Genomic DNA, 24867 nt, shown 5'->3' with positions numbered 1-24867 from the left:
CTCGCTTGCATGCTGCAGAACTTGATAACATGGACGACGGGCTTCCCACCCGGCATGGGCAAGCATGAGAGGCGGCGGGATATAGAGGCAGCATATCCGGGAGGCCAATTAACGGTCCGGTCCCTATTCTTCTTGTTCCATTGAGGCTTTGACATGTCAGTCCTGCAGGTGCTGTTTCCCTCTCCAGTAGTAAACATCGTCAACCCCGCCATGCAAAGCGTGCAAAGTGCCTGCTTACAGCTAAGGCAGGGCAGGCAGGCACCTTCACCCATGCCGCTAGGATTGTGCCTGCTGTGAACAAGGTCCAGCATCCCATCCCAGCAGGGGAGCCGGGGGCGCACAGCAGCAGGGAAAAAAAAAAAGAACCGCAACCCACATCCATCTCTTTACGCAGTACAAAAAAAGTACGGAGTACAGCGGTAGAGGGCTTCCCCCTCCTTCGGCCCACATAAGCACTCCCGGCTTCACCCATCTCGCATCGCCTGCGTTGGGCCTGTCCCACACACCGACAGCATGCAAACACATGCATCCCCTCCCTTGGCAGCGAACTAAGGGTGTGCAGTGATGCGTTGACAAAGAGAGAGAAAAAAAAAAAAAAGCGTGGGTGGGCCGCCTTCTTGGGTGCTAGATCCCAGCAATTTCGCAGAATAAGGTATAAGGCGGAAAACGGCCCGCTAAATTCAATGATTTTTCAGCCAATCACAGAGAGCTTCCCAGCTGTATTTTTTCCATATAGGAAATTTTCAAGGAGCGGACCAGGGAGCTTTGGTAAAGAGTGTCTTTTTATCACCCGACGATAGGGAGAAGAGAGAAAATATTAACAGACCAACAGCAGAATGATGTGCATGATTAACTCACCCCTCTTCCGTCCTTCACTTGTTTATTTCCAGTGTCGGATTGGAATGACCACCACAACAGGGGTGCTACTGGACAGCCATTCAGTCAACCAGCAGGGGGAGATTGCAAACGCGTCAAAGGAAATCAGAAAAAAAAAAGATATTAGTGGGTGGTGGATGATGGTTTTGGATGCTACTGACATGTACGCGTCCCGACCGCTACTTTGTCGTTTGACGGCTTGCTGCGAATTTTTCTAGCGAGAAACCCAATTTTTTTCTCATCCCCCACCAAAGAGCGGGAGTTGATGGGGGAGAAACAAAAAAAGGCTGAAGAAGTAAAACATGAGAGAGAAGCATTGGTGCTGTTGAGAAAGCCACAAAAGCCCAGCCAAGCAAACGCCAAAGGACAAAAAGGACACTGCGGGCTGGAACACACCAACTCTAGCGGTTAACCGACCTTGAAAATAGATTGCCTGGTGTGTTTTTTTTTTTTTTTTTCCTCCTTTGATATGAGACGTGGTGAGCGGTGATTGGATTGATTGAAAAGAGCCCCGGCGAGATTTTGACTGGACCCATAATGCGGAGTCTCTGGATCCTATGCAAGCCACCCTTTATCGCCTTGGTGGTTGGTGCGGATTCCGACACACCCAACCCCCGATGTTACGACACACACCGACTTGCAAAGGCCCCACCCCCCCAAAAAAAATCCAGAGCAAATGCCCTCCAGTCTGCAGCCGGCTTACAAACGAAGATTGGGGCGGGGATCTCGGGATTCGAGATCGGGTCGCCGGTCTTGTGCAGCATGGCACAGCAAAGGTCATGCATAGTGCTTGCTGGTAAGTCCGCCCAGGTAGTCTAGACCAGGTAATAGCGGAGAGAAAGATTCGGCAGCAAAGGAGGAGAAAGTAAAGACCCGTCTATGCCAGTCATTACCGCAGTACAGACACAGACAAGAGGCAGCAAAAGGGCGAGTTTTTGGCCGTTGCGTGGCAGCGGGATCTGCTGCAGCCCACATGCGCATCCGCAAAGAGAGACACATGGAATTGATCCTCCTGCCAAAGTTCTTCCCGAACTAGACACTACCTGCAGCTGGAGCGTGCATCACAGGCGTCATCAGCAGTTTAATCGTATCGCGGGGGGCCAGTTCGCAGAGAGGCCCAGGCTGCAAGCAGTCGCGGGTAGGCTAACGCAACTGTGTGGGCGCATTTATTGCGGTACCCAGTGCAAATCATTTTAGGTAAGTAACGTCGACATTGTCAGCCGTTTCCTCCCGACTTCCCCTCTATTATTACAGCCCCAGCCAGAGATGGCTCAAATCACGGTGTCGAGAGCTCCAGCCAGGTGAGGGGGTTGGATGACAGGGCCGAGGGTGTGACGGGATTCGTTAGGGTGATATCCAGAGTGGGCGGGTGGGGGTATGCCAGCGCATCTGCGCAAGTCTGGCCTGGCCATCTCGTCGTTTAGAAAAGAACTATAGGCGGGCAGTACTATCCGTGAATAATGCCTCAAAGACAATTGACACAGTATGTGTGCCCATTGGAAACATCGGAGCAGGGAACGAAATAGAAGGAGAAGAAAAAGAAGAAAAAATAACAATAGGCAGTAAGGGGGCGTGTTCCCACCAAATCAGTCTAAATTTACAGTAGACACCTTTCCCTCCTTCTTGCCTCTGAAAGTCAGATATGACAAGGGGCTAGGAGCCGGGCCGCGAAGCAAAGAGAAAGAAAAAAAAAACATGGGTGACCTTCGGCGCTGATTGGTTCTTCTGTAGGTCCTTAGCCGCCGTGCATGAGTTCCATGCAAAGGTTCGCCGCTTGATCATCCCAGCATCCTTGTCTTAGATTGACCTGCAGGGACTTGATCACAAGCTAGCTGCACCCACATCGGCGACAGCGATGGTGATGAGCACAAAGAAAAGAAAACCTTGCAATCGTAGCTTGACTGCTAACCCCAGTATCGGGGATCGGTCATAGGCTGAATCCAAAGCCACTGGTCGGAAATGAATGGTTTCCCGAGAGGCGTCAGGCCGCGAGGACCAAATTCTTGGAGATAGTTGCATCCAATGTTCAGTCCATCCCAGGCCTCAAGGTTGATGTAATGTGGCTGATACAAACATTGCTGTTCATTTGCCGGCGCTCATAATGAAAACTTTGTTCATTTCGTCGAGGTCCTTGCAGAAGAACCGCGGCGGACTCGTCTTGCTCTTAGTGGTGGCGTGGATATTTCGACTGGCATGTGTTCGTAAAAAAAACATGTCTATATGTAGCTGGATAAGGCTCATATACCACGGAAGGGTGGCACAAGGCATCAAACGTTGAAATAGACAACGTGTAGCGCAAGGCAGCATGCAGCCCGCTCGCATGACAATGGAGTCGGATTTTCCAATGTCGTGCATGAAGGATTTGAGGCTCAAAACCCACATAATTACATAGCTTCCTGTCAGCACATGTACTCTTGCCGCAGTGCAGTGCAGCAGCACACATATGGCTACTTTTTTCTTCCGGGGGGTCCAGGGATTCTACGCAGTCTGAATGCGTACACGGCATCGTATGGAACAAAACCTGTTTTGCTGCACACATATGCGCAAGCTAACCGATTGCACTTCGTTTGATCATAACTTCCTGTGGCGCCATGCCATGCTGAAGGTCCCTTCGACTCTTGAATCCTCGACGAATCAGACGCAGTACCATGTGAAGTAGGCTAGCTCGTACATGGATGCTATTACATACTTCTAGGCATGTCTCGGGGTGATGGTACCGCCGGAAGAAGATGAAAGACGGTCCAAAAAAACGCCACTTGGGCCGGCGTGATATGCTTATTCGATTGCAGTCGGAATGGATGTCGGCAGGGAATGATTTTTTGGGGCAACGCGATGGACAAACCTGCTATAGCTGAGCCTTGCTGACAGAGTGAGGCATCATCCCTGTGATCGTCAAATTGAGACGACTGGCTTTATCCGGGTAATGCCTCACCTAATCCCACGATGTGCGGGAGGCAGGGCAGTGTGTTCAGCGTGATCCCCTTGTAATTGAAATGGGCGATGAAACAAGTCGAAAGCGGCCCGGATAAAGAGCAAAATGCTTCTTGACAAGGTGGCTGGGATCTCGGCCCTGCAATTTCCTCACTCCCATGCTTCGTCGTATATCATACGCTGAAACCGTTGGTGATGGATTCTGAGGTTGGCCTCCTTGGTGGGAAACTTCTTTTCTCAGACAAATCGAGGAATGGACAAGTCTCTCGACACTGTACGGCCGTTTGATGGCTAGAAGGGATGTGGATTGAACGATCGTCAAATAGAACCCTGCGCTCTTGTGCTATTCGGCCAGGCCGTCAGCCGACTCTGTCACGGGCAAACCGGTGTGATACCACCAATTTTAAGCGATAGGCTGCTGAGAAAAAGTGGTTCTTTGGTGGCGGGGACGTAATTGACCTTAATTGTTAACCCTGCAGCTTAACGTACCTTACCCATCCGATGCAGCCTGTCATTTTGGGCAGGTTGATTGTTCTGTTATTGAGACACTACAGTAATTGATGTGATGTAACTGCCCGTAATGCTAAATCATGCCGTCGCTGCCTGCCTGCATCGATGCAAGTCCCACGTTTTGGTTGACATATTTCCTTGGGCTCTCGATATTTGACGTATCGCCTGCTTTCAATCTGCAGTAGCCCGTATGCAGTGCAAATTATTTACGTGTTGGTTGCTTCTGCCGTTCTGATTGCAATCTGTTGTCGGCATCTTGCATCTGCGAGCAAAAACCGCCATGAGGGAAGAGCTGGAAGTCAGCTAGAAAACAGCCTCCCGCAAACGACCCATGTGCATCGCACTTCGATTGAATTAAGCCCCACAAAAGTCCGTCAACGGGACAAATAACCGCTCAATTATGTACATGGGAATTGCGGCCGCCGATCGCCCCTCATTCTAGCCCCTCTTCTACCTCGCCTGCACCCCAGGTTGCCTAGGCTGCCCAGCTCGAGAGTTGGATGGACATCAAAATTGGATTTCGCGAGGTCGTCCTTGCAACAAAAAAAAAGCACGCACCATTCCGTGGCCTCTTACGTTTCCTCAATTCAGCTTGTCAGATCGATCGTCCGGCCAGCGGGAACATGGTTCGTGGAGAAATCCGTTGATGGAAAAAAAATAAAAATAAAAATAACGCCATGATATTTGGCGCTGACGCCGCGCTTTGTCTGTGCTGCGCGATGAAGCAGTTTAGGTCAGTTTGAGAATCTACATGCCAACGAGCGCGAAGATGCAAAACGGTGCGCTTCTCGGGTTTGAAACACTTTTGATTGGCGCTACGGTTAAACAGTCTGTCTCTTTTGCACCTAAAAAAAAACATCCGTTTAGATAACCTTCCAGCCGGGTATTATTTGCCTTTTTTTTTTTCCTTCTTTTTTTGCACTCTTCGTCTGGCCAGTACCCATCTAGCGGCGGCATCTGCCGGGATATTGTAACGCGGACGGCCTGGTAGATCCGGCGCACACCCATTGCATTGCAGCCTGACACGCAGCCCAGAAAAATCGAACAATTACGTAGTAATCTTTGATTAACTTGTATTTATTACTCTTTGATCCACCATTGCCTTCTGCGTGAAAAGATTCCCCTACAGACAGCGAGCGGCACGCACGGCAGCCTGTAAATTTGGTAACATATGCCCAAAATTTGAGACGGTACGGTTGATGAAATCGTCACTGTAGTCTCTCGCGTTCCAAAATGTCTTGTGTCTCGCTGCAATGAGAACTTCTTGTTGCAGACTAAAACAACCTGCATAGGACATTGTCTTACATGTCGATGACGACCTTTTTCAGTACCCAAATCAGCAGGCTGTCAGTCGTTAGAATGTCTCACAAGGCTCTCGTCATCGTAAACGCATCTTCTCATGTTTCCCAGCATGTTCCAATGCCCCAGTCTGGTAATTAGATATTGTGGGATTTATTCGATGCAACACCCTGTCAATATTGAATCTCGAATATAGCCCAGGCCTGGCCGTCCGTCTTACACAGCTCGCCCCTCCCGCTGCACCTTGTGCAGGTTGCATGCATTTTGCATTTGCAGAAGGAACCTAGTCAAGGCCTTAACCGGAGTACAGTACATAGAGACATCTGTTCTGACAGTTAGGTGGACATACAGTGCTCACGGAGTATATACTGTGTTGCTCGAGATATCGCTAGTGCACTCCTGTAGAAGCAGAAGTTTCTACATATGATCTCTTGTGTTTTTTTGCTTTGCGCCAGACTGACAGGCAAAATGGTCGTCGCGGCGAAACAACCGTGCGATGTCTCAGTGGCGATCCGTCTTTTCATCCATACCCCAACGAGGGATTCCGTCGGGCGTTGCTTCGCCGATGGAAGATCGAACGCTAAGATGATAAAAAAACAGACCGAACGGAAGACCTGTCAAAAGAAGAAGCACGGTGCCAATGCCAAGCCCCGCTTCCAAGAGGAGTAATTTTTCTAGCCCACGTATCTTTTGGCTTTGTAGCAGGCGCGAGCAGTCAATCAATTGCGCGCCATTGTCCGAACACATCACCCCATCTAATTCAGCTGTTTTTTTTTCCCCCTTTTTTGTTCCCCTTTGCCCCTTTTCCTGCAAATATTGAATGAATCCAACTTGTCGACATGTACAAAGTATGATACAATTATACCATGCCTGCGCCGCAGGCGCCCCAGCAAGCAGCCCACAAGCAAGTGGCGCAAGCGGCATGCCCCGGAAACTGTGTCGTCCCGCCTCGACTGCAGCACCCACTCAGACTTGCGGGCCCCTTACGAGCAGACAAGCAACAGGACAAGTAGTATCAGAGTAAAGGAAGCATCACTTCCCGCGCTGCCAGTGCGTTTGCAGTGCATTCGAAACCAAATTTGAACGGAACAGGCGGCACAAATGCAGTCGAAACAAAATAGAGAGAACGTCCGTGTGCTGAAGGAAAAAAGGGAATGCGATGCAAGCCAACTCGCAGAAGCAACGACAAGCATGAAAGGAGTTGACCCGTGACCCGGGAGTCTGCCTCCTACCCTTCAAGCGACCCATCAACACGTTGAGGAAAACTGACAATGGAGGTGCGGGAAGGACATGGCGCCACCCCCAGGGCATGCACGAGCCATCAAGCACATCAAGCAATCCCCGTGACTTTAGACTGCTAGGTCTTGCCTCGACGTTGCGACTTTGATCAACATTAATGCAAGGCCCTCGCGGTTTGCGAATCTATACAGTAGTTTGCTTGCCCTGGACTCTACACAAGGTGGAGCTCGCAGTGCAGGGCCTTCTGCATATCTTCTGCGAACAAGGGGAGCACGGGAAGCGGGGGGCCTGGAGTGCGTGCCTCGAACAGACTCCACGCATCACCCAGCATTTGCTGTTGTGAGGTAGTATAGCCATATACTACCCAATTTATTGAGGAGGATCTCCAACGAGGCAAATATTTGGTCATGTATGCTACTATTCCTTTGCGTCTATTTTCAACTACGTCAGTTTCTAAAAGGCAACTTACTTCTCGCTTGAAGTTTTGGGGACAGCGTCGGTACAGTATTGCTTGCAGCAGCAAAACGACGTCGAGGCGGGGCACTCTGGGCGCTTGCAGACGGACATTGAAATCGACTTGGAATCCCGGGTTGTTGCCGGCTGTATCCGACGATCATTGCGGGTAGCATTCCTTACTAAGGTTGAGATGCATAAAGCCCAAATGGGTTCTAAGGTCAGGTTACGTCGTAGAGTTACGCTATTTTAATTTTAATTATTACTATTTTTTTTTTTTTTTTTTTTCTAGCAGAGCCATCGAACTCGCAAAAGTAGTTAGCAAATGGCCTTGGTGGTTCTTTGGAGTGCATGTCTGAAAGCCTCTGCGTTCAGTTGCATGATTATGGCTATCCGTTGCCTACTCGGAGAAAAAAAAAGACAAAAAAGCAAGCGATCAGGATCGATCAGAGAGCAATGCAATAGCAATGATCTACTCATCGGTCCGTTGGTGGATCCGGGCTGTCAGGATACCTTGAGCTAGACAAGCACGGCTGGTGGTCAATGACTTTGTTTCCGTCATGGTGAGAGGGTTCGATGCTCGTTGCTTTCGAGCCGGTTGTCGCAAAAAAACATCAAGCCAAGTATCCGGCATTCTCCGACGCTTCTCGGGTCCATGTTCTACGCCATATTTCCAGCCGAGACATACATACCTAGATTGAGATAGGTGGGTATATCGGCGGCTACGTTATAATTTGGCACCACCCACTACTATCTGTATACCCAGGTAGGCAGGTATTCCCAATACCCCTCTCTCGCGGTCTCAATGGGGGTAAATCCCACCGAAACTCGTATGGAAAAGTAACAGGCACGATCGATGTAATGCTCAAAAGGCCCAAACACCTTTGAAATTCCGAGAATGCTACTGCTTAGAAGCATCGACCTTGTCTGAGCCAAGAAAACATGGACAATCTCTGTTGATGGTGCGCACGCTTCGGTATTCTGCTCGGAGCTGGTGCGACTCAAGACCTGAGTTCCAAGAAAATTCGGAAGCCCAGGAGCTTATCTGGTGCCAGTGTGTACTTTTTCCGAATATAGCAAAATCTTCAACGGGTTGGAATCGTCGCAATGGCTCATCCATGGCAAAAATTGACGGGGTCGTTTTGACAAAAGAAACAAACATTTGCGCCGGGTGAAAGCGTAAAGAGGTGGTGGCATCTTTGATTCGTTTCGTAGCGTGTTGATGGCAGGCGGCATCAAGCGACAGGAAGATGGTAGACATGGGGTGCCGGTCGGCCCCAGCGCGTTTCTGTGGGTACCAGTCAACATACCAGAGAGAGGGAGAAGCTACCCCCGCCATTTCGGTTTACTAGCTGGTTGCGAAACAAAAAAAAGTCGACGGCCGCCTTACCCAACCAGGGATCGTCTGGTGCTGACACGGCCCACACGGGCATGGCCTTGGCTCTTTGGGTAGACTTGACTCTTTTTTTATTTTTTATTTTTTAATTTCTTTTTTCTTTTCTTCTGTCAACACCCCTACCGTGTTCACGAGCGGCGTTTCCTCTCGCCAGCGATTGAATATCCCCCGCCCCGGCTCCTCTGTCTCCCTTCCTGGTACGACCTTGGTCATCTGCACGGCGCACTGCTCCAATCCAGTGGCCTGCTCAGAGAGGGGATCAGTGATCCTTGGACACCTACTGGGGCTCAAGCCAGCCAGCAAATCGCAGCACAGTGATAATGAACAATAATGAAAAGATACTGTCTTATTTACTCCCGCACTCTTTTTTTCCCCACACGCCCTACTAAAGTGCTCTCACGGGCCAAGGTCACAGGCCAGGGCACAAGCCATCTAGGTAGTGGTAAACCCTGCTAAATCCAATCATAACCCAACCTCCCTCATTGCTCTTTTACCGCGTAGCACCGTAAAAAGTTCAAGCCCCGACTTGTGGAAGATGAGAGGGAAAATACTGTGGGATAGAGGAGGGAAAATAATTACCAGAGGGCGTGTGGCGAAGGCGGCGGTACTATTCATACCAACTGCGATAACCACCTTGGTAATTTGGAGTAAACATCAGAAGACCATACTGGTAGAACGCTACGCTGCAAAAGCCAACTGGGAATGCAGGTGGCAATGGCAATTATCCGATTATTTTTGGGATCGAATCAGCGCTTTCCGTCTCTTCGTTTTTGGTCTGAGTGGTCGGATTTGTTTAGTCTGGCACTCCCCATGCCCGGTTGTCGGCGGTCGGTGGTGCTCTGGCCCTTTTTTTTTTTTTTTTTTTTTTTTTTTTTTTTTTTTTTTTGGCGGTCGTCTCCAGTCGTCGTCCGAGAACTTTTTGAGCGAGCGCCCAGCCCGCCCGCCCGTCCGCCCGCTCGTTCGCGCACAGTGCATGCTACAGTATTGGGGGTGGCCGTTGTAGCCGTGTGGTACATTGGTTGGATCTCCTCCGCACAGCCAACAGCTTTCGGCGGTGGAGTCGCGACCGCCAGCCTACTTTGCAGCAGGGATGTTCCGCTGCTCCAGGGTACCTAGGCCTGAGTACCCGGCCCCATACCCTTGCAAGAACCCTGTCGTCTTGACCTCTCTTCCAATCTAAGACTATTACGGTACTGCACGGAGGAGGACCTCTGATTTCTGCTGCTGATCTACCTGCCTCCTCCTTCTCACCAACCAAAAAGGAAAGCCTTTCCTGCCCGCCTTCTCTCCTCGGGACCTCTTATCCTCTCTCCTCTTCTGCCCACAGTACTCCCTCGTCACTTTGAGCGCACGAGGTAGCAGAAGGAGGTTTTGTGTTATCCTTGGATTTCTTTTCTTTTTCATGAGAAACGTGGCAAGGTAAGTCAAACAAAGAAAAAAAAATCGACGATGCTTTCAGGGTGCGCCTGCCTAGGTATGCTTGCTGCGATGCAGGAGCATGTGGGTTGGGTTTTTGGCTGGGCGGTCTGCTCAAATGTAGACTTACTTTCCCCATGCCGCCGCCCACCGCCTTATACATACATACACATCCATACCTCCCAGCTACCACCTGCCGGCCTAGTCCACCCTGCGCCTTTATACCTAAACTCCCAACCACCCTTTTACTCTCAGTTTAACATAGATTGGGCGCACTCAGCAGCACATTATCCATCCATCATGTCTTCATGACTTGTATCTTTCTGCAACCTTGACGGCCACTAACACATGCGCCCCGAATGTTCCAGGTCGTCCAAACAAGTTACTTCCAAGAAGTTTGTTCCAGCAGTTCGGTTCAGTCCAAATTCTAGCTTTGTAGTCGAGCCGACAGGTGGCGGAACCAAAGTTGGACCAGCACGCTGCACAGAGCACGCAAACGACCGAACTCGAGCTCGAAGGACATTTGGCCGGGAGTTATAAAGGGTCGCCCTCCCACGTTTTGGTCTTGCAGTCGCGAAGTCTCGTCGCATATTCTGCAATCATCTTCGCAGGACCTTAGCCCACATTGTGCTACTTTCCTGACGCGCCAAGGCTGCAGACTCGATAAGCGCAGCCAGTTCGCATCTTTGAATCCGAAGCTGTCGGCATTGCGACGATCTCTTGTCCATTCGCCCACGACAGCCGTCGAGCCGTGGTCACCGAATTTGCGCCACTGTCCGCGAGCAAAGTCTGGCTGCAAAACCGCACTCGTTTCTCAAGTCGATCATTCCAGAGACTAGGGTACTCGTAGCCCTAAACACTAAATCCTAGGACCTCGTGGCTCCGCCTTATTCCCTGCCACTTTGCGCTGCACAAGCTTTCCTGTAGCCTCTTGAGCAGTGGCTGGGACAGCCCTCAGTGTAATCAAACACCGAAAAGCTGGATTTGCCGTCGATTTCCCAGGTTTCTTCAACCCGAGGCCCCTCAGACTTACTATATTACAGCACCACCCAGCGCCCCTCGTTGTATGGGAGTGATCAGAGGCTGCCATCTTTTTCCTTCCCCCCTCCCCACCAGGCTTACTCGACGGGTACGGCGTCTCCTCGGGTTAGCCCAGTAAGTTCGTCCAGCAGCTCGAACGCCGACTCGTACTCTTCTTGCACCTCAGTTGCATCTTCCAACGGGCCCAAGACCCCGCCGTCTTCGTCACTGCCAGTTGGCGCAACTCTCTCGGGACAATCTTCAAACTCCAGCGCTGGATACGATCAGTATCCAGTCATGAACCAAGGACACGACATGTACTACCAGCAGCACATGTCTGCTGGCCCAACGCCGCAGCCACCGACTGTCACATCATATAACCCTCAGCCCCCAATCATGCAGCCCAGCCATGGCTCTTACCCAGCTCCCCCTCAGCCTTATGGCGCATACCCGTATACGAATGGCATGCCATCGCCGCAGGGACCGCCTGTGCCTGGTCAAATGGGCCCAGGAAGCGTCTTGCCATCGATAGCAGGGCATCATGGACAGGCCCCTGGCCCGGTCGCAAACCAATACTCAGGGTTCGACACTACCGGTCAGCTTGCTCCGCCTGGAATGAAGCCTCGCGTGACTGCCACGTTGTGGGAAGATGAGGGATCTTTGTGCTTTCAGGTTGAAGCACGTGGAGTCTGTGTCGCTCGCAGGGAAGGTGAGTCAATTCGAGCTGTGTCCCTTTTTAGTGCATGTAAGGGATGCGCCGCTGATAGCTCTCTGTCCAGATAATCACATGATCAACGGAACCAAGCTATTGAATGTGGCTGGAATGACCCGTGGCCGCCGAGATGGCATTCTGAAAAGCGAGAAGATGAGACATGTGGTCAAGATTGGCCCTATGCATTTGAAGGGTGTTTGGTATGTCGAACTCCTTATTCTCTGATTATGGCTGTTTGATGCTAACATCCAGAAGGATTCCGTTTGAGCGAGCTCTCGATTTTGCCAACAAGGAGAAGATTACCGAGCTGCTCTACCCCCTTTTCGTGCACAACATTAGCGCATTACTCTACCATCCCGCCAATCAGAACAGGAACAACCAGCTCATGGCCGCAGCCGAACGCCGCAAGGCTGAAACCGGCGGCATCAGGAATCCTCAAGGCCCCCCAGGGCTTCCATCGCTGCACCACCACTCTATGAGCCAGAATGGGTCTCAATCTTTGCCGGGGAACATGGGCCGTCCCAGTCTCGATCGCGCCCATACCTTTCCTACCCCGCCCACTAGTGCTTCTAGTGCCGTCAACATGGGCAATTCTGATAGCTTCGCATGGCCGTCCCACCAAAACTTGAGCAATGGCCAGCAGAACCCCATGTCCATCGATACCAGCCTGAGCAATGCTCGTTCGATGCCGACCACTCCAGCAACAACCCCCCCTGGAAGTACGCTACAAAGCATGCAGGCATACCCGCCTGCCTCACAGTCCTACGACGGCTCAAGACAGCTATACAACGCCCCGCAACTACAACAATCTCCTTACCAACCTACCAGCACAAGCCCACAAGACCGATCCATCTACAACCAGGCGACCTACGTTAAATCCGAGATGGGCCCGCCTTCGGCCAGGCCTATGGGCTCTGTTCTCGCCGGAGACCACCAGAATGATCAGAAGCCCGTCAATGGCTTGATGCATCCCCCTCAAGGTGGCGATCAAGGCCACAGTAACGGGGTGGAAGACGAGGCTGATCACGAGCACGACCCTGAGTACACCCACGATAGCAGAACATACGACACTAGCCAATCGCAGTACAACTACACCGCACCCCCTGTCTCGTCTATTTCAAGCGAGCAGGCGCATGTTTCCACGGACATGCCGCCGGGTGGACAACATGGCAACTCAGGCCGCTCGACACCACGCAGTGCCGCGGCTCCTCAAGCCTACTATCAACAAGCGTACAGCACTTCGCCTCGGTCGGCCACGCATCAGTCAACGAGCAACTTGTATAACGTCATGAGCAACGATAGGGGCTCAACTACCAATGGATCGGCAAATGGAGACGTCTACTCTCAATCGACGGATCTCTCCAATGGCTACGCGACTCCAGTAACGAATGGCAATGCCAGCCTCAAGCGTGGTCGCGACGACGACGATGATCGCCCGACCAGCGGTGGTCAGATGGACCTCAAGCGCCGCAAGACGTTGATGGACAATCCCATCTCGTCCCCCGTGTACGACACAATTAACCGCCCCGCGGCTGCCATTGCGCACCCCGTGTCCAGGCGTAGATAAGAACTCGGTATCTTTCGGATCTTTGGAGAAAACCCCCGACTTTTATGATTCAGTTCTTGTCTATCAACTCCTTTTCGAACATCTGTCAACGATTTCTTATTGCTCATCAACGGCGTCACGGTATTCGACATGACGACAATGACTTTTTTTACTTCTCTCCAATAATTATGAGATTCGAAACCTGTGACATATCAACATGCATCACGCATCATGCATTAGCAACTAGTTTTGTTCCAACCAGACAAGATGTAGTTGAAGAGCCAGGACGCAGCAGCCATCTTGTTTGTAGACGACTCATTACATACGACACGAAGGCATGCGACGGAAGTAATTCCCGAACCGATAACGGAACGACTCTTAATATCTTTGTGAACTTCGGACTCTCAAACACCACCTCTCCTTTGTCAGCTTCTTTGGCTTACTGTATTTCCTGTCTTGTCGTGTGGGTAGCCGGATCGATCTGGTTGCTAAGCCGGTGACAGGAGGACACCTTGTTCAGGACAGGAGAATCGGATAGGCTATTTGGCCCGCTTGTTATGAACCTAGGCGGGCCACGATGCATCATGGGAATGTTTACACTTGTTTTTTTTTTTTTTATGCTTTGACGTGTTTGGATCTGGACGGGAGCACTGGGAGAGAGCGTACGCTTGTGGAGAAGCGTGATGGGATACTGGTGAACGCGGACTCCGACGACTAAGTTTTTATGAAATACGAAAACACGAATGTCGTCGCTGTCTACGACCAAGCGATACTCATGGTTCCTCAGTTGATAATGTTTTGCTGCTGTTTTTTTCTCATTGTTTTTTCTTTTCTTTTGTCATACCTAACGACTTTAACGAATTTCCTTGACTCCAGAAAAGTCATCGAGAGGCGGGGGATGTTTTTTTTTTTTTTTTTTTTTTTTTTTTTGTCTCGAGTTTCCTTGCTCCTTCATCATTTTGCTTTGGGTTTTATTTTTGGTCTAACTCCTTCGTAACGAAAGTAAGAAGGACGCAGCGTAAAATTGGCTCTAGGACCGGTTGATATCATGAAAATACAAAGGAGGATAGAGGCTTTAGCTACATTTGGTGTCTGCTTACTGCTGTGGTTTTGTGTTTCGTGACGTGCAGTAGAGTGGGAGTCTCAATAATCCCCGATTACATTAGCTTGCCAGCCTGACTGACGTGCAGACCGGACGGCTTCCCCTGGATCCGTAGAGCTAAAGGATTGTGTTAGTTAGAGAGCAAGTGTATGATGGACCGTGTGTTTCACTAAGTCTTTTTTCAGCGGTAGTGATGGTTTCAAGTTGATGGTTACTATCTATCTTCGGTATCTACCTAATCTTAGTGTTAAACCGCAAACTCACACCGGAGATTTATAGCGAATGGCACTGTAGTTTCCAAGAACATCCAAGTTCCAATTATTTGTTTACTTCGACCGGGCAGGTCACGTGAGGTCTGACCCTATTGCTGCGCCAACAGCGTTGGTGTTTACCGTCAGAACTAAGATTGCAGGGGTGAGAACTCCTCCTTTTCTGCCTTATTGGCGTCCCGCGCCGTGGTTACACCGCTTTGAACACGCTTGATGGCCAATCCGACTTTGGGAATGTCAATTCTTGTCATGTCAACAAGATCTCTTTTTTTTTTTTTGCAAAAGCTGCATTGATATTTGACGGCCCAGAAACTATCGTTGCAGGGATCGCTCTAGCAACAGTGAATAATAACAGACAGCGAACCAATTGGCTATTCGTGTTCGTTTGTACCTACCTTAGCCTTGCAGCTTAACCCTGCGCACCTATCGTAAGGCCAGTTGCAGTGTGGACTATGGCCGATTCCACCACGCCTTCAGAAACGACGGATCCGCTCGCTCCTTCGCACGTCGCAACCCTAAACACTGCAACAACAACAGCAGCAACTCGACCTGTAATCAAGCGAGACAGCTCGTCTTCGACAACAATGACTTCGGTTTCCGGCCAAGGCAGCTATTTGGACCCCGAAGCAAGCGAGGGTGACAGCTCTCCATTCCTTGACACGAACGCGGGCAGAATCGGCCAAGACCACCAGCAAGAAAACATATCGCCGTCAAAACCCCCAAAACCCAGACCAATGTCCCGCATCATATCGGGCGGCGAGCTCTCGCCGTTAAAGATCCTACAAGACCGTTCAGCAGCCCCCGCGTCGCAGACAGCTGAGGGGAATCAGCCTCCTGCAAACGGCGAAATGGCGCCACCTGCGTCGGCGGCACCCACAACGGTCCGGAGCCCGCGTAAGCCCTCCTGGCCTGACAGGCGGTTCCCTGTCCGCATCAGCTCTCCCAAGACGAACGGAGCCAGCACAGCATCACCACCTCCCCACGCACCGTCGCCACTAGCCAGTCCGCGAGCGGCGAGCCCCCGCGCCGTGCACGAGCGGCACATGAGCTTGGACAGTGTCATGCGTGAAGAACCAGGGCTGCAAAAGGCCATTGCGATCCTAGAGGACGACACGACTGAGATGGGCGAGTCGGAGGAGGAGGAGGCGGACGACTTGACACTGGGTTTTGACGACAAGGGGAGAGCGGGCCTGGCCATCAACGGCGGATCTGATAGGGGGTCACAGAGCGGCGCAGCTGCCGACGAGTCTGTCGGACCCGATGATACCATGATGAGCACGTTTAGCACGTTTTCGGCGGTGCCAAACATGACCATGTTTGCAAAAATCGGCCACACCCCAAGCAAGCATGCCGATCTCGGCGTGCCGACGCCCAGGGCTAGTCGGGATGGAGGCAGGCCAAGTTCGCCGTCATATGGAAGCAGACCATCTCTCTACTCGGATACCAGAGATACCACCAATCTATTGCTGGAGTTCACGGAGCAGCTGCGCTTCTCGCAGGCGCAGCAACAAGCCCAGGCCCATGGCCGAATGTCGCCGTCCAGAACGACGCCCAACTCGGCACATGGTGGTTCTGCAACGGTGGCGGCCACGCCCAATCGCAAGAGCATGGTCAGCTTGTTGGACTTTGACATCCCGCCAATGCCAACCCCGCGCAGCGTCCCGACAATAACACCCCGTGAGCTCGAAAGTCTGAAATCAAACTTCTTGTCCGAGATCAGCAGCCTCAAGGCCTCGCTCAGCGGCAAGGAGGCTGAGGCAATGTCGCTCAAGGTAGCAGTTGGTGACGCAGAGAAGCGCGTCGGGGCATGCATGGAGCAGCTGCGGGAGGAGGAGACTATGCGAGAGCAGATCCAGGCCGAGCGTGACGACTGGGAGCGCCGCGGCCGAGAGATGGAAGCTGTGCTGCGTAAGGTCAAGGAGGAGATCGTCATGGGCCAGCGCGAGCGTGACGAACTAGAGGCCAAGTTGGATGAATCGGAGAAGAGGCGCGAAATGGCTGAGACGATGGCGCAGGAAGCCGAAAGTAAAGTGGCGGCAATGCGCGCGGGCAAGGCTGCCGAGGCAGCCATGGGCAGTGCCGACAGGGCGTCGTCTTCCTCGCCTGCCGGCCCCAACGGTGAAAAGGCGCTGACGCCCCGCGATGTCGAGATGGCCGTCGAGAAGGTAGCTAGGGAACTGCATGCGCTGTACAAGGGTAAACACACTGAAAAGATCACGGCTCTGAAGAAGAGCTACGAGCGTCGGTGGGAGAGGCGTGTGCGGGAGCTTGAGGAGAAGATAGATGACCTCTCCCGCGAGAATGAGGATATCCGGGCCGGCCGGCACGCGACCATGACGCGTATTGATCCTGCCGCGGCAGCTCTCGAGGAGGAGCGCAAGGCAAAGGCCGCACATGACTCGGCGCAAATCACTGAACTGCATGCAGAGGTAGAAAAGCTCGAGGCGGTGATTAGAACGGTGCAGATGGACAATGACGACATGCGGAAATTGTTGGAGCAGGAGCGTGTGGAAAAGGGAGAACTGGTCCAGCTCGCCGAAGAGATGATGAACATGCAGCAGAGCTTCATCGGATCCAACGCCACACCGGCCCCCAAGGCGCCAACAACAGCTCGGAAGCAAGCCCCTGCGACTGCACCGCAGCAGGCGCCACCGACACCTTCGCGCGGTGCAGCCACGCCGGGGAGGCCCCTCTCGAGGATCCAAGCTCCAGAGACGGTTCGAGCAGGCGCAAACCCCAACAGGATCTCAGGACTCCGAGCTCCCGGGTCGATAGCAGCGCCAAAGAGCCGGATTGGTGGCCCCGGCCAGCAGTACCAACGCAACAAGAGCCCAACGCTCTCTGGTCCACAGGCTGGGGCCCGCAGCGGCATCATGAGCTCGATCGAGAAGATGGGCAGTTACAAAGGGCGGTTAGAGTAGGTGTCTACTCGAGCCGAGGCGTGCAAAGCCATGACATGATTGAATTACGTTACGACGCTACGTTTTCTTTCTTACAACCGCTTGTTTTTTTCTGAGCGACATGTTTCCCTTGTTTGTTTTGTATGCTGATGATGATTGGGATTTGTGGCGGCGGCGGTTGTTTGCTTTGCTCTGGACTTGGGGACAGGGACATTGATGGGGCGACGGGAGGACAGAATGAGCCACGTCTTTTTTTTTTTTTTTTTTCTCTTCTGGCGATCACGGCCTCAACACATCTCGCGTCCTTTTGCATATTGGGACAAATATCTTGAATTTTGTTTGCGCGTACAGGGTCTGTGCTGACTGTTTCGCGAGATAGATGAAGCTGTCTGTATTCTACTTGTTCTTTGGCGTCAAAAACCTTGGCTGTCATGGTTTAATGTTTATTTTTCTTGTTCTTGAGCGCATTGCAAACATGAGGAATGGACGCAGCCATGAGTCCTAGAAATAAAAAGCCTGGCTGTCCATCCATGGCGAGAGAGGGACAGCTACCACACACATGCATGCCAAGTTTCATTTTAGCCACAGCCGAAAGGGCAAGACAAGGCCGACGTTCCCAGAACGGAACGCCGGCACTGGGACGCGGGTAAGCGCTGCCAATCACTGTTCTGCACCCTGGCTAATACAAATATGGAATTAACCAGTGGTGTGAGACCCAGCCTTCTTGGGAGGAAAATAATGCAGCATCACGCGACATGTCGATTGAGCAAAATCCGTGACGTGTATGTTTTTTCACACGCCAATATTCATGCCCAGAAAATGGACAAAACCCGATCGCCAACGTTTGCGACAAGACGGCTCGCGGTCCCGTTCTTGCTGACGATAGCGGCGGCGTCGGTGGTGGCGCCCGCGGCAGCAGCGCCGCCGAACCCGACGCGATCCCAAGCGCATTGGCCGCCCCCGATGCGGACTGGCGAAGTGGCGCCGGCGGCGCCGCCGAGGCTGCACCAGCGCGACTGCCCCGATTACACGTCCTGGGCGGTCGACCGCGGACACAGGCCGCTGTCCAAGGGGCGCAACATGCTCCCGATGCAGCGGCCCGAGCCGGACTGCAGGACGTTTGTCATCGACGAGGTCGAGGAGACCATCGCCGAGATGAGGCGGGCGGTCGCCGATCCGGACCTGTTTCGGCTGTTTGAGAACTGCTTCCCCAACACGCTTGACACGGCGGTCAAGTGGCAGGGGTTGGCTGCGCAGACAAAGGTGAGTTTTGGTTGGTGATTTGGAGGTAGGTATGTTGGACCGAGTTTGGCTAATGGGTTGTTGAGTGATCAAGGATGAAGAGGTAGGTGCCGCGTGCTCGTCTTGATATGAGCTGTTTTTTGTGCTGGAAGCTGATGCTGTGAGCGCCGCAAAGCTTACATTTATAGTCACCGGTGACATTGACGCCATGTTTGTGACCCCCCCTTCTTTTCTGACATATTGCTTATCATGGGGCCAGCTCCCACGGAACCTGAGAGTAGGGAGGTAGCCGACACTAGTGAACAAAGAGTAATCGAGAAACACAACTAGGTGGTTGAGAGACAGCGCGAACCAGCTCCAGAGCTACAAATCCTTGCTGAGAGCGACCCCTTCCAGGGGCTCTCTGGCGTCGCTCTTCCGCGGAACAATCAACATGCAAGCACGCTTCATCGAGAAGTCGCCGCACTGCAATGCTTTTCGAGCGCCGCCAGAGTCTGGCATCAGCACCAACATGCCTATCTCGTCAGATTATGTTTGGCCGATACCTGACAAGGCAGTCGTGTTTGAGTGCAAGTGGGAGCTAGATAGCTTGGCTGCGTTTTTGCAGGTAATGTGCTCATATACAGCTGTCAACCTTTTTNNAAGGGGCTGTGACACTAAAAGTCACTTCTTTGCGTCAGTTGTCGCACGAATACTACGAGGGCACCGGGGACCTGGCCTTCTTTGGAAAGCACGGCTGGGTCGATGCGATCGAAGCCATCATGAACACGACTACGGCGCTACAGGCAGGCACCTACACCGAGGAGGGGTTAACCAACGCGTCGCCCTACCGCTTTCAGCGGCAGACATCCACGGCGAGCGAGACGCTCAGCAACTCTGGGGACGGCAACCCCGTAGTAGGTGGCACGGGCTTGGTACGCAGCGCCTTCCGGCCCTCGGACGACGCCACCATCTACCAGCTCCTCGTCCCGGCCAACATGATGTTCTCGAGGTACCTCGCGTCGTGCGCCGAGATCATGGCCAGGCTGGCGGATGATACGCGGGACTACACCCACGGCAGTTTTCGACGCAGCCTGGCCCGGGACATGTCTGCTTTGGCCGAGCAGGTCCGTCGCGGCATCGAGAAGCATGCCAAGGTCAGGCATCATGTCTATGGGGAGATGTACGCCTATGAGATTGACGGGTCTGGTTCGCACAACCTCATGGTGAGTTTATTCTTGGCGTTCTGAGTTGCCTGGTGAGGTGCATGGTTGACATGTTGTGTAGGATGATGCCAATCTCCCGTCTCTCTTGAGCTCTGCCATGATGGGCTTTGTGTCAACAGATGATGCGACATGTGAGCTATTCCCTATCGCATACTTAGGGCAAATTGGACAAGAGGGCTGCCATGATCTAATGCACAACCAAATGTCCCCCCCAAAAAAATCACACCAGATTTGAACACTCGAAAGTTCATTTTTAGCAAAGACAATCCCTATTTCATGCATGGCCCGTTTCTCAATGGGTAAGATGGAGCTGTCGCTGAGTGATCCAACTTTTTTTTTTTTTTTTTGACCTCACTTGTTGACGTGCACGTGGAAAACAGCACCGGCGGTCCTCACATAGGCCCGGGCATGGCGTGGCCCATGTCGCTCATTGTACGCATCATGACCACGGACGACGACGACGAGATCATGGCGACGCTGAGGCAACTGGTGGAATCGACGGACGGCCTAGGGCTGATGCACGAGGCGGTCAACACTTTCAGCGCATCCATGTATACACGCCCTTGGTAAGTTTTTTTTTCCCCTTTCCTTTCTGGTTGCGCGCCCAGTAGATAAAAAGTATCGGTTGCCTAATCCCCGCGTTTACGGCTAGGTTCTCGTGGGCCAACGGTCTGTTTGGCCAGATGATGCTGGATTTGAAGAGTAGGAAACCTCACATTTTGAAAACGGTTTACTTTCAATGAGGCCTTTCGCCTAGCAGTATTATGAATGCCAGCCGAGAAAAGAACTATATATAATAAGGTTTTTCATAGAACGACTATTTTCGCATAGCACCTTGGCGATCAATACAAGACAGCAAATATCCAACCGCTTCGTCTCGGAAGAAAGTGGTCCGTTCCATATCTGTTATTCTGTCTTGAAATTTGCCGGGGCACAGTATGATGGATTTGCCTGCCTTACTGCCCATGTATTTTATTAACCATAAACCAATCGGGAGCCTAGCACGGTCAAATGTCGGGCTGCGTATCAGCTAGGTAGGTTATCCCCTCAGTCAGCAGCATTTCAGCCGTGTTTCTATTGCATCAATTACTCAACATCAAGTCAGTTGGCTGTGACATTATCAGTTCAGAAATACCCGGCTAAAATCTCTCTCTCTCTCTCTCACCTCTACCATGACGTTTCCGGCGAGTCTCGTTATAAACGGCTGCAGGCCCGCCCTGTTTCGTGATTACATGTTTCAACCCGTCTACGGACAAGGCAAGGCAGTGGAGTGAGTGCACGTACGGTTCCAAGTCGTAGCAGCCACAGCGCATGCGCCAAGCCTTTTTCCCCATAAAGAAATTCAGCTCGGCCGCAGATGCAACGACTGGTTTGGAAGACTCTTACAACCAAAAAAGAAAAAAAAAATGCAACAAGGCATATGAACATGACACTCGCTGGTGGGGTGTTTTCTTTGTGAGGTTTGTAATATTCTTTTCTCATTGTTGTAAATTTTTCTTTTTCTTTTTTTTACTTTTTGTAAACAATGCACTACCGACATTGACATGGCGAACTGCTCACAGACTTAACAATTGCATACCTGCTTGATTAGACTTCATCCCATAGGTACCTCCACAACTCATGCCAACCCGGCACAGGAAACAGTCTCAACCATAATCACCTCAGACTGTAAACGCCACCAGTACCAGGACCACTACCACAGCCTTGGGTCCCGTCCAGGCGGCCCGATGGCGCCGTTCGGCAAGAACAGCAGCGGCAGCTCCGCTCCGATAAAATTCGGAAGCCCGCCTCGCCGGCTCCGCCTGCTGCTGACGCTTGCCGCCTCACTCTGCTTTTTTTACTACTTTCTCCTGCCGTCTGACACTCGACGCGCTGGGGGCTTTGGCAATAAGCAATCGGCCGCATTTGTACATGAGAGCGGCAACAGCCGTCCGGCTGGCGCTTTTGCATATGATGATATTCTCAAGTTTGTCGACCCCTTGATCGGCACTGTCAACGGCGGTAGGTTTTTTTTTTTTTTTTTTTTTTTTATGTTTTTGGGCCCTGATACTTAAACAAACATTTTGCAGACAAACAGCTGACAGAGTGTATGTAGGCCACGTCTTCCCTGGGGCTACTCTTCCCTATGGCATGGTCAAAGCCGTGGCCGACACGGATAGCCACGCAGAGAATGCCGCAGGATTCGTAAGCGACAACAGCAAAGTCACTGGGTTTTCGGTGCGTGGTTTCCTTTTTTTAGACAATAAATTACCATCCGTATTTGTGCCCTGTTGGACAGACAAGATCACTTTTTTTTTTTTTTTTTTTAAAAAAAAAAAAAGTCATCTCATCATATGTCGGATTGATCTGAACTTGTTTCTCCTAACAAACAAAAAACTTAAAAACACAGCATCTCCACGACTCAGGCACTGGAGGAAACCCCTCGATGGGCAACTTCCCCCTCTGGGTGCACCCCGGCTGTCCCGACGACGACTTCACCAAGTGCAGCTTCCCCGCGAACAGCCGCGGCGTAGGCCGCGTCAACGGCTCGGTCCGCGCCACGCCCGGCTACTTCTCCATCGAGCTGGAGAACTCGGTCCGGGCCGAGATGACGACCACGGAGCGCGCGGCCCTGTACCGCTTCTCGTTCTCGGATGGCGGCGGCGGCGGCGGCAGCGGCAAGCGCTGGTCCATCACTCCCGAGGGCAAGCGCGTCGCCGTGCCCTTCAGCCCGCTCGTCCTCCTCGACATGGTCGACCTGGGCAGCACCCGGACCGGAGGCGGCACGCAGGTGTACGCAGACGAGGGTTCGTCGGCGGCCCGCATGGTCGGCGACGCCAGTTTCTCGCCGTCGTTCGGCACCGGCAACTACCACGCCTACGTCTGCGCCGACGTGCGCGGTGCCAAGATCCGGAGGTACGGCACCTTCAAGGGTGAGGATCCGGCAGAGGAGCCCAAGTTCCTCGACTCGCTAGACTCGAGGGGGTCGGCCGGCTCGTGGGTGCAGTTCGAGCCGTCTGCCGCCCCGGGGACCATCGTCGCGCGCGTCGGCATTTCCTTCATGTCGGTCGACCAGGCGTGCGCCAACGCCGAGGCCGAGATACCGACGTTTGACTTTGAGGGCACCTTTAGCGCCGCGCAGGCCTCGTGGCGGAAGAAGCTCTCAGTCGTCGAGGTGGACGCGACCGGGGTGGGTGTGGACATGCAGACGACCTTTTGGTCCGGTCTCTACCGCAGCCTGATCTCGCCGCAGAACTACACGGGCGAGAACCCGCTGTGGAACAGCTCCGAGCCGTATTACGACTCCTTTTACTGCATATGGGACTCTTTCCGGGCGCAACACCCCCTGCTGACCATCATCGACCCGATCGCGCAGACGGAGATGGTGCGCGCGCTGCTGGACATTTACCGCCACGTCGGAAAGCTGCCCGACTGTCGCATGAGCTTCTCCAAGGGCTTCAGCCAGGGCGGCTCCAACGCCGACGTGGTCATCGTCGATGCCTACGTCAAAAAGCTGCGCCAGGATATCGACTGGGACACGGCCTACGAAGCCGTCGTCTCGGACGCCGAGGTCGAGCCCCAGTCGTGGGGCGTCGAGGGCCGCGGGAACCTGGAGTCGTACCACCGGCTTGGCTACATACCCGTCGATGACGTCGACAAGAACGGCACGGGGCCCTCGAGCAGGCAGATCTCGCGGCTGGTCGAGTACGCGTACGAGGACTTTTGCATCTCGCTCCTGGCAAAGGCCCTCGGCCACGCCAAGGACGCCGAAAAGTACCACAAGCGCGGTGGGAACTGGAAGAACATCTGGCGCGAGGAGCAGGCCGACGTCATGCGGGAGGTGCACGCGGGCGACCTGACCCTCAGCCCCTTCATGGGCTTCATGCAGCCCAGGAAGCTGGACGGCGAGTGGCAGTACCACAACGTGCGGCTGTGCAGCCCCAAGACGGCCTTCCACTCGTGCTACTTTGACACGCGCCACTCGACCTACGAGGGCAGCTCCTGGCTGTACAGCTTCTTCGTGCCGCAGGACATGGCCGAGCTGGTGCGGCGCATGGGCGGGTCCGAGACCTTTGTCAAGCGCCTCGAGTACTGGCACGAGGAGGTGGCCTACATGGGCAACGAGCAGGCCTTCCTGCCCGTGTTCCAGTTCCACTACGGCGGCCGGCCCGACCTGAGCTCGTACTGGGCCCATCGTTACATCCCGAGCCAGTTCAACGCGAGCCTGAACGGGATCCCCGGCAACGACGACTCGTCCATGGGTGCCTTTGCCGCCATGGTCTTTATGGGCTTCTTCCCCGTCGCCGGCCAGGATGTCTACCTGATCACGCCCCCTTTATTCCGTGAGGTGAGGATCCTAGCGACCGACCCCGAGGCCATGCGGGCTGGGCGGAAAGCCGTCATCCGGGTCCGCAACTTTGACCCGACATATGAGAAGAAATACATTGAGAGTGCGACGCTGAATGGGCAGTCTTGGACAAAAAATTGGATCACGCACGACTTGTTTCGCGAAGGAGGTGTGCTGGAGCTTACTGTGAGCGAGAAGCCGAGTGCTTGGGGGACGGGCAAGGGCGACTTGCCGCCTAGCTATCCCGTGGGTGAGCGAGATGATATCACCGATCCTTCTCTGATACCGCGCACGGCGGCTCCTTCTGCTGTCAGAGGGCGACCTTTGCCACATCACGAACATTAGACTTTTTAGCATACGACAAAGACAAAGTCGATACGAATAGATTTAACATTAGACGCACAACTCGCCAAAGCAGGCCAGG

At 52.9% G+C, this 24867-nt stretch overlaps 7 protein-coding genes across 7 annotated transcripts; 5 read left to right on the top strand and 2 right to left on the bottom strand.

Moving 5' to 3' along the window:
* Positions 1-7012: 7012 nt before the first annotated feature.
* Positions 7013-7312, top strand: PpBr36_08452 (uncharacterized protein; the record flags this gene model as incomplete). Its single annotated transcript, XM_029895583.1, has 2 exons — positions 7013-7148; positions 7233-7312. The coding sequence occupies 2 exons, from the start codon at positions 7013-7015 to the stop codon at positions 7310-7312; spliced, it is 216 nt and encodes a 71-aa protein (XP_029747256.1).
* PpBr36_08451 (uncharacterized protein) lies at positions 7067-7870 on the bottom strand (the record flags this gene model as incomplete). Its single annotated transcript, XM_029895582.1, has 3 exons — positions 7067-7189; positions 7325-7455; positions 7840-7870. The coding sequence occupies 3 exons, from the start codon at positions 7868-7870 to the stop codon at positions 7067-7069; spliced, it is 285 nt and encodes a 94-aa protein (XP_029747250.1).
* Positions 7871-9889: 2019 nt separating this feature from the next.
* PpBr36_08450 (uncharacterized protein) lies at positions 9890-10297 on the bottom strand (the record flags this gene model as incomplete). Its single annotated transcript, XM_029895581.1, has 2 exons — positions 9890-10115; positions 10257-10297. The coding sequence occupies 2 exons, from the start codon at positions 10295-10297 to the stop codon at positions 9890-9892; spliced, it is 267 nt and encodes an 88-aa protein (XP_029747252.1).
* Positions 10298-11437: 1140 nt separating this feature from the next.
* PpBr36_08449 (uncharacterized protein) lies at positions 11438-13419 on the top strand (the record flags this gene model as incomplete). The annotated part of the gene is made up of 3 exons (XM_029895580.1): positions 11438-11849; positions 11920-12052; positions 12108-13419. The coding sequence occupies 3 exons, from the start codon at positions 11438-11440 to the stop codon at positions 13417-13419; spliced, it is 1857 nt and encodes a 618-aa protein (XP_029747093.1).
* A 1802-nt stretch (positions 13420-15221) lies between these two features.
* On the top strand, positions 15222-17690 carry PpBr36_08448 (uncharacterized protein; the record flags this gene model as incomplete). Its single annotated transcript, XM_029895579.1, has 1 exon — positions 15222-17690. One exon carries the CDS (start codon positions 15222-15224, stop codon positions 17688-17690), a length of 2469 nt encoding a protein of 822 aa, XP_029747092.1.
* A 798-nt stretch (positions 17691-18488) lies between these two features.
* Positions 18489-20859, top strand: PpBr36_08447 (uncharacterized protein; the record flags this gene model as incomplete). Its single annotated transcript, XM_029895578.1, has 8 exons — positions 18489-18932; positions 19171-19196; positions 19242-19518; positions 19592-20116; positions 20178-20247; positions 20346-20415; positions 20497-20682; positions 20769-20859. The coding sequence occupies 8 exons, from the start codon at positions 18489-18491 to the stop codon at positions 20857-20859; spliced, it is 1689 nt and encodes a 562-aa protein (XP_029747097.1).
* A 984-nt stretch (positions 20860-21843) lies between these two features.
* Positions 21844-24788, top strand: PpBr36_08446 (uncharacterized protein; the record flags this gene model as incomplete). Its single annotated transcript, XM_029895577.1, has 3 exons — positions 21844-22117; positions 22212-22333; positions 22506-24788. 3 exons carry the CDS (start codon positions 21844-21846, stop codon positions 24786-24788), a joined length of 2679 nt encoding a protein of 892 aa, XP_029747542.1.
* Between the last annotated feature and the right edge of the window lie 79 nt (positions 24789-24867).

This window comes from Pyricularia pennisetigena, chromosome 5, assembly GCF_004337985.1.
Source record: "Pyricularia pennisetigena strain Br36 chromosome 5, whole genome shotgun sequence".
Lineage (NCBI taxonomy): Eukaryota > Fungi > Ascomycota > Sordariomycetes > Magnaporthales > Pyriculariaceae > Pyricularia > Pyricularia pennisetigena.
Note: the sequence above shows the minus strand (reverse complement) of the source record. Positions and strands in the feature narration are given on the sequence as shown.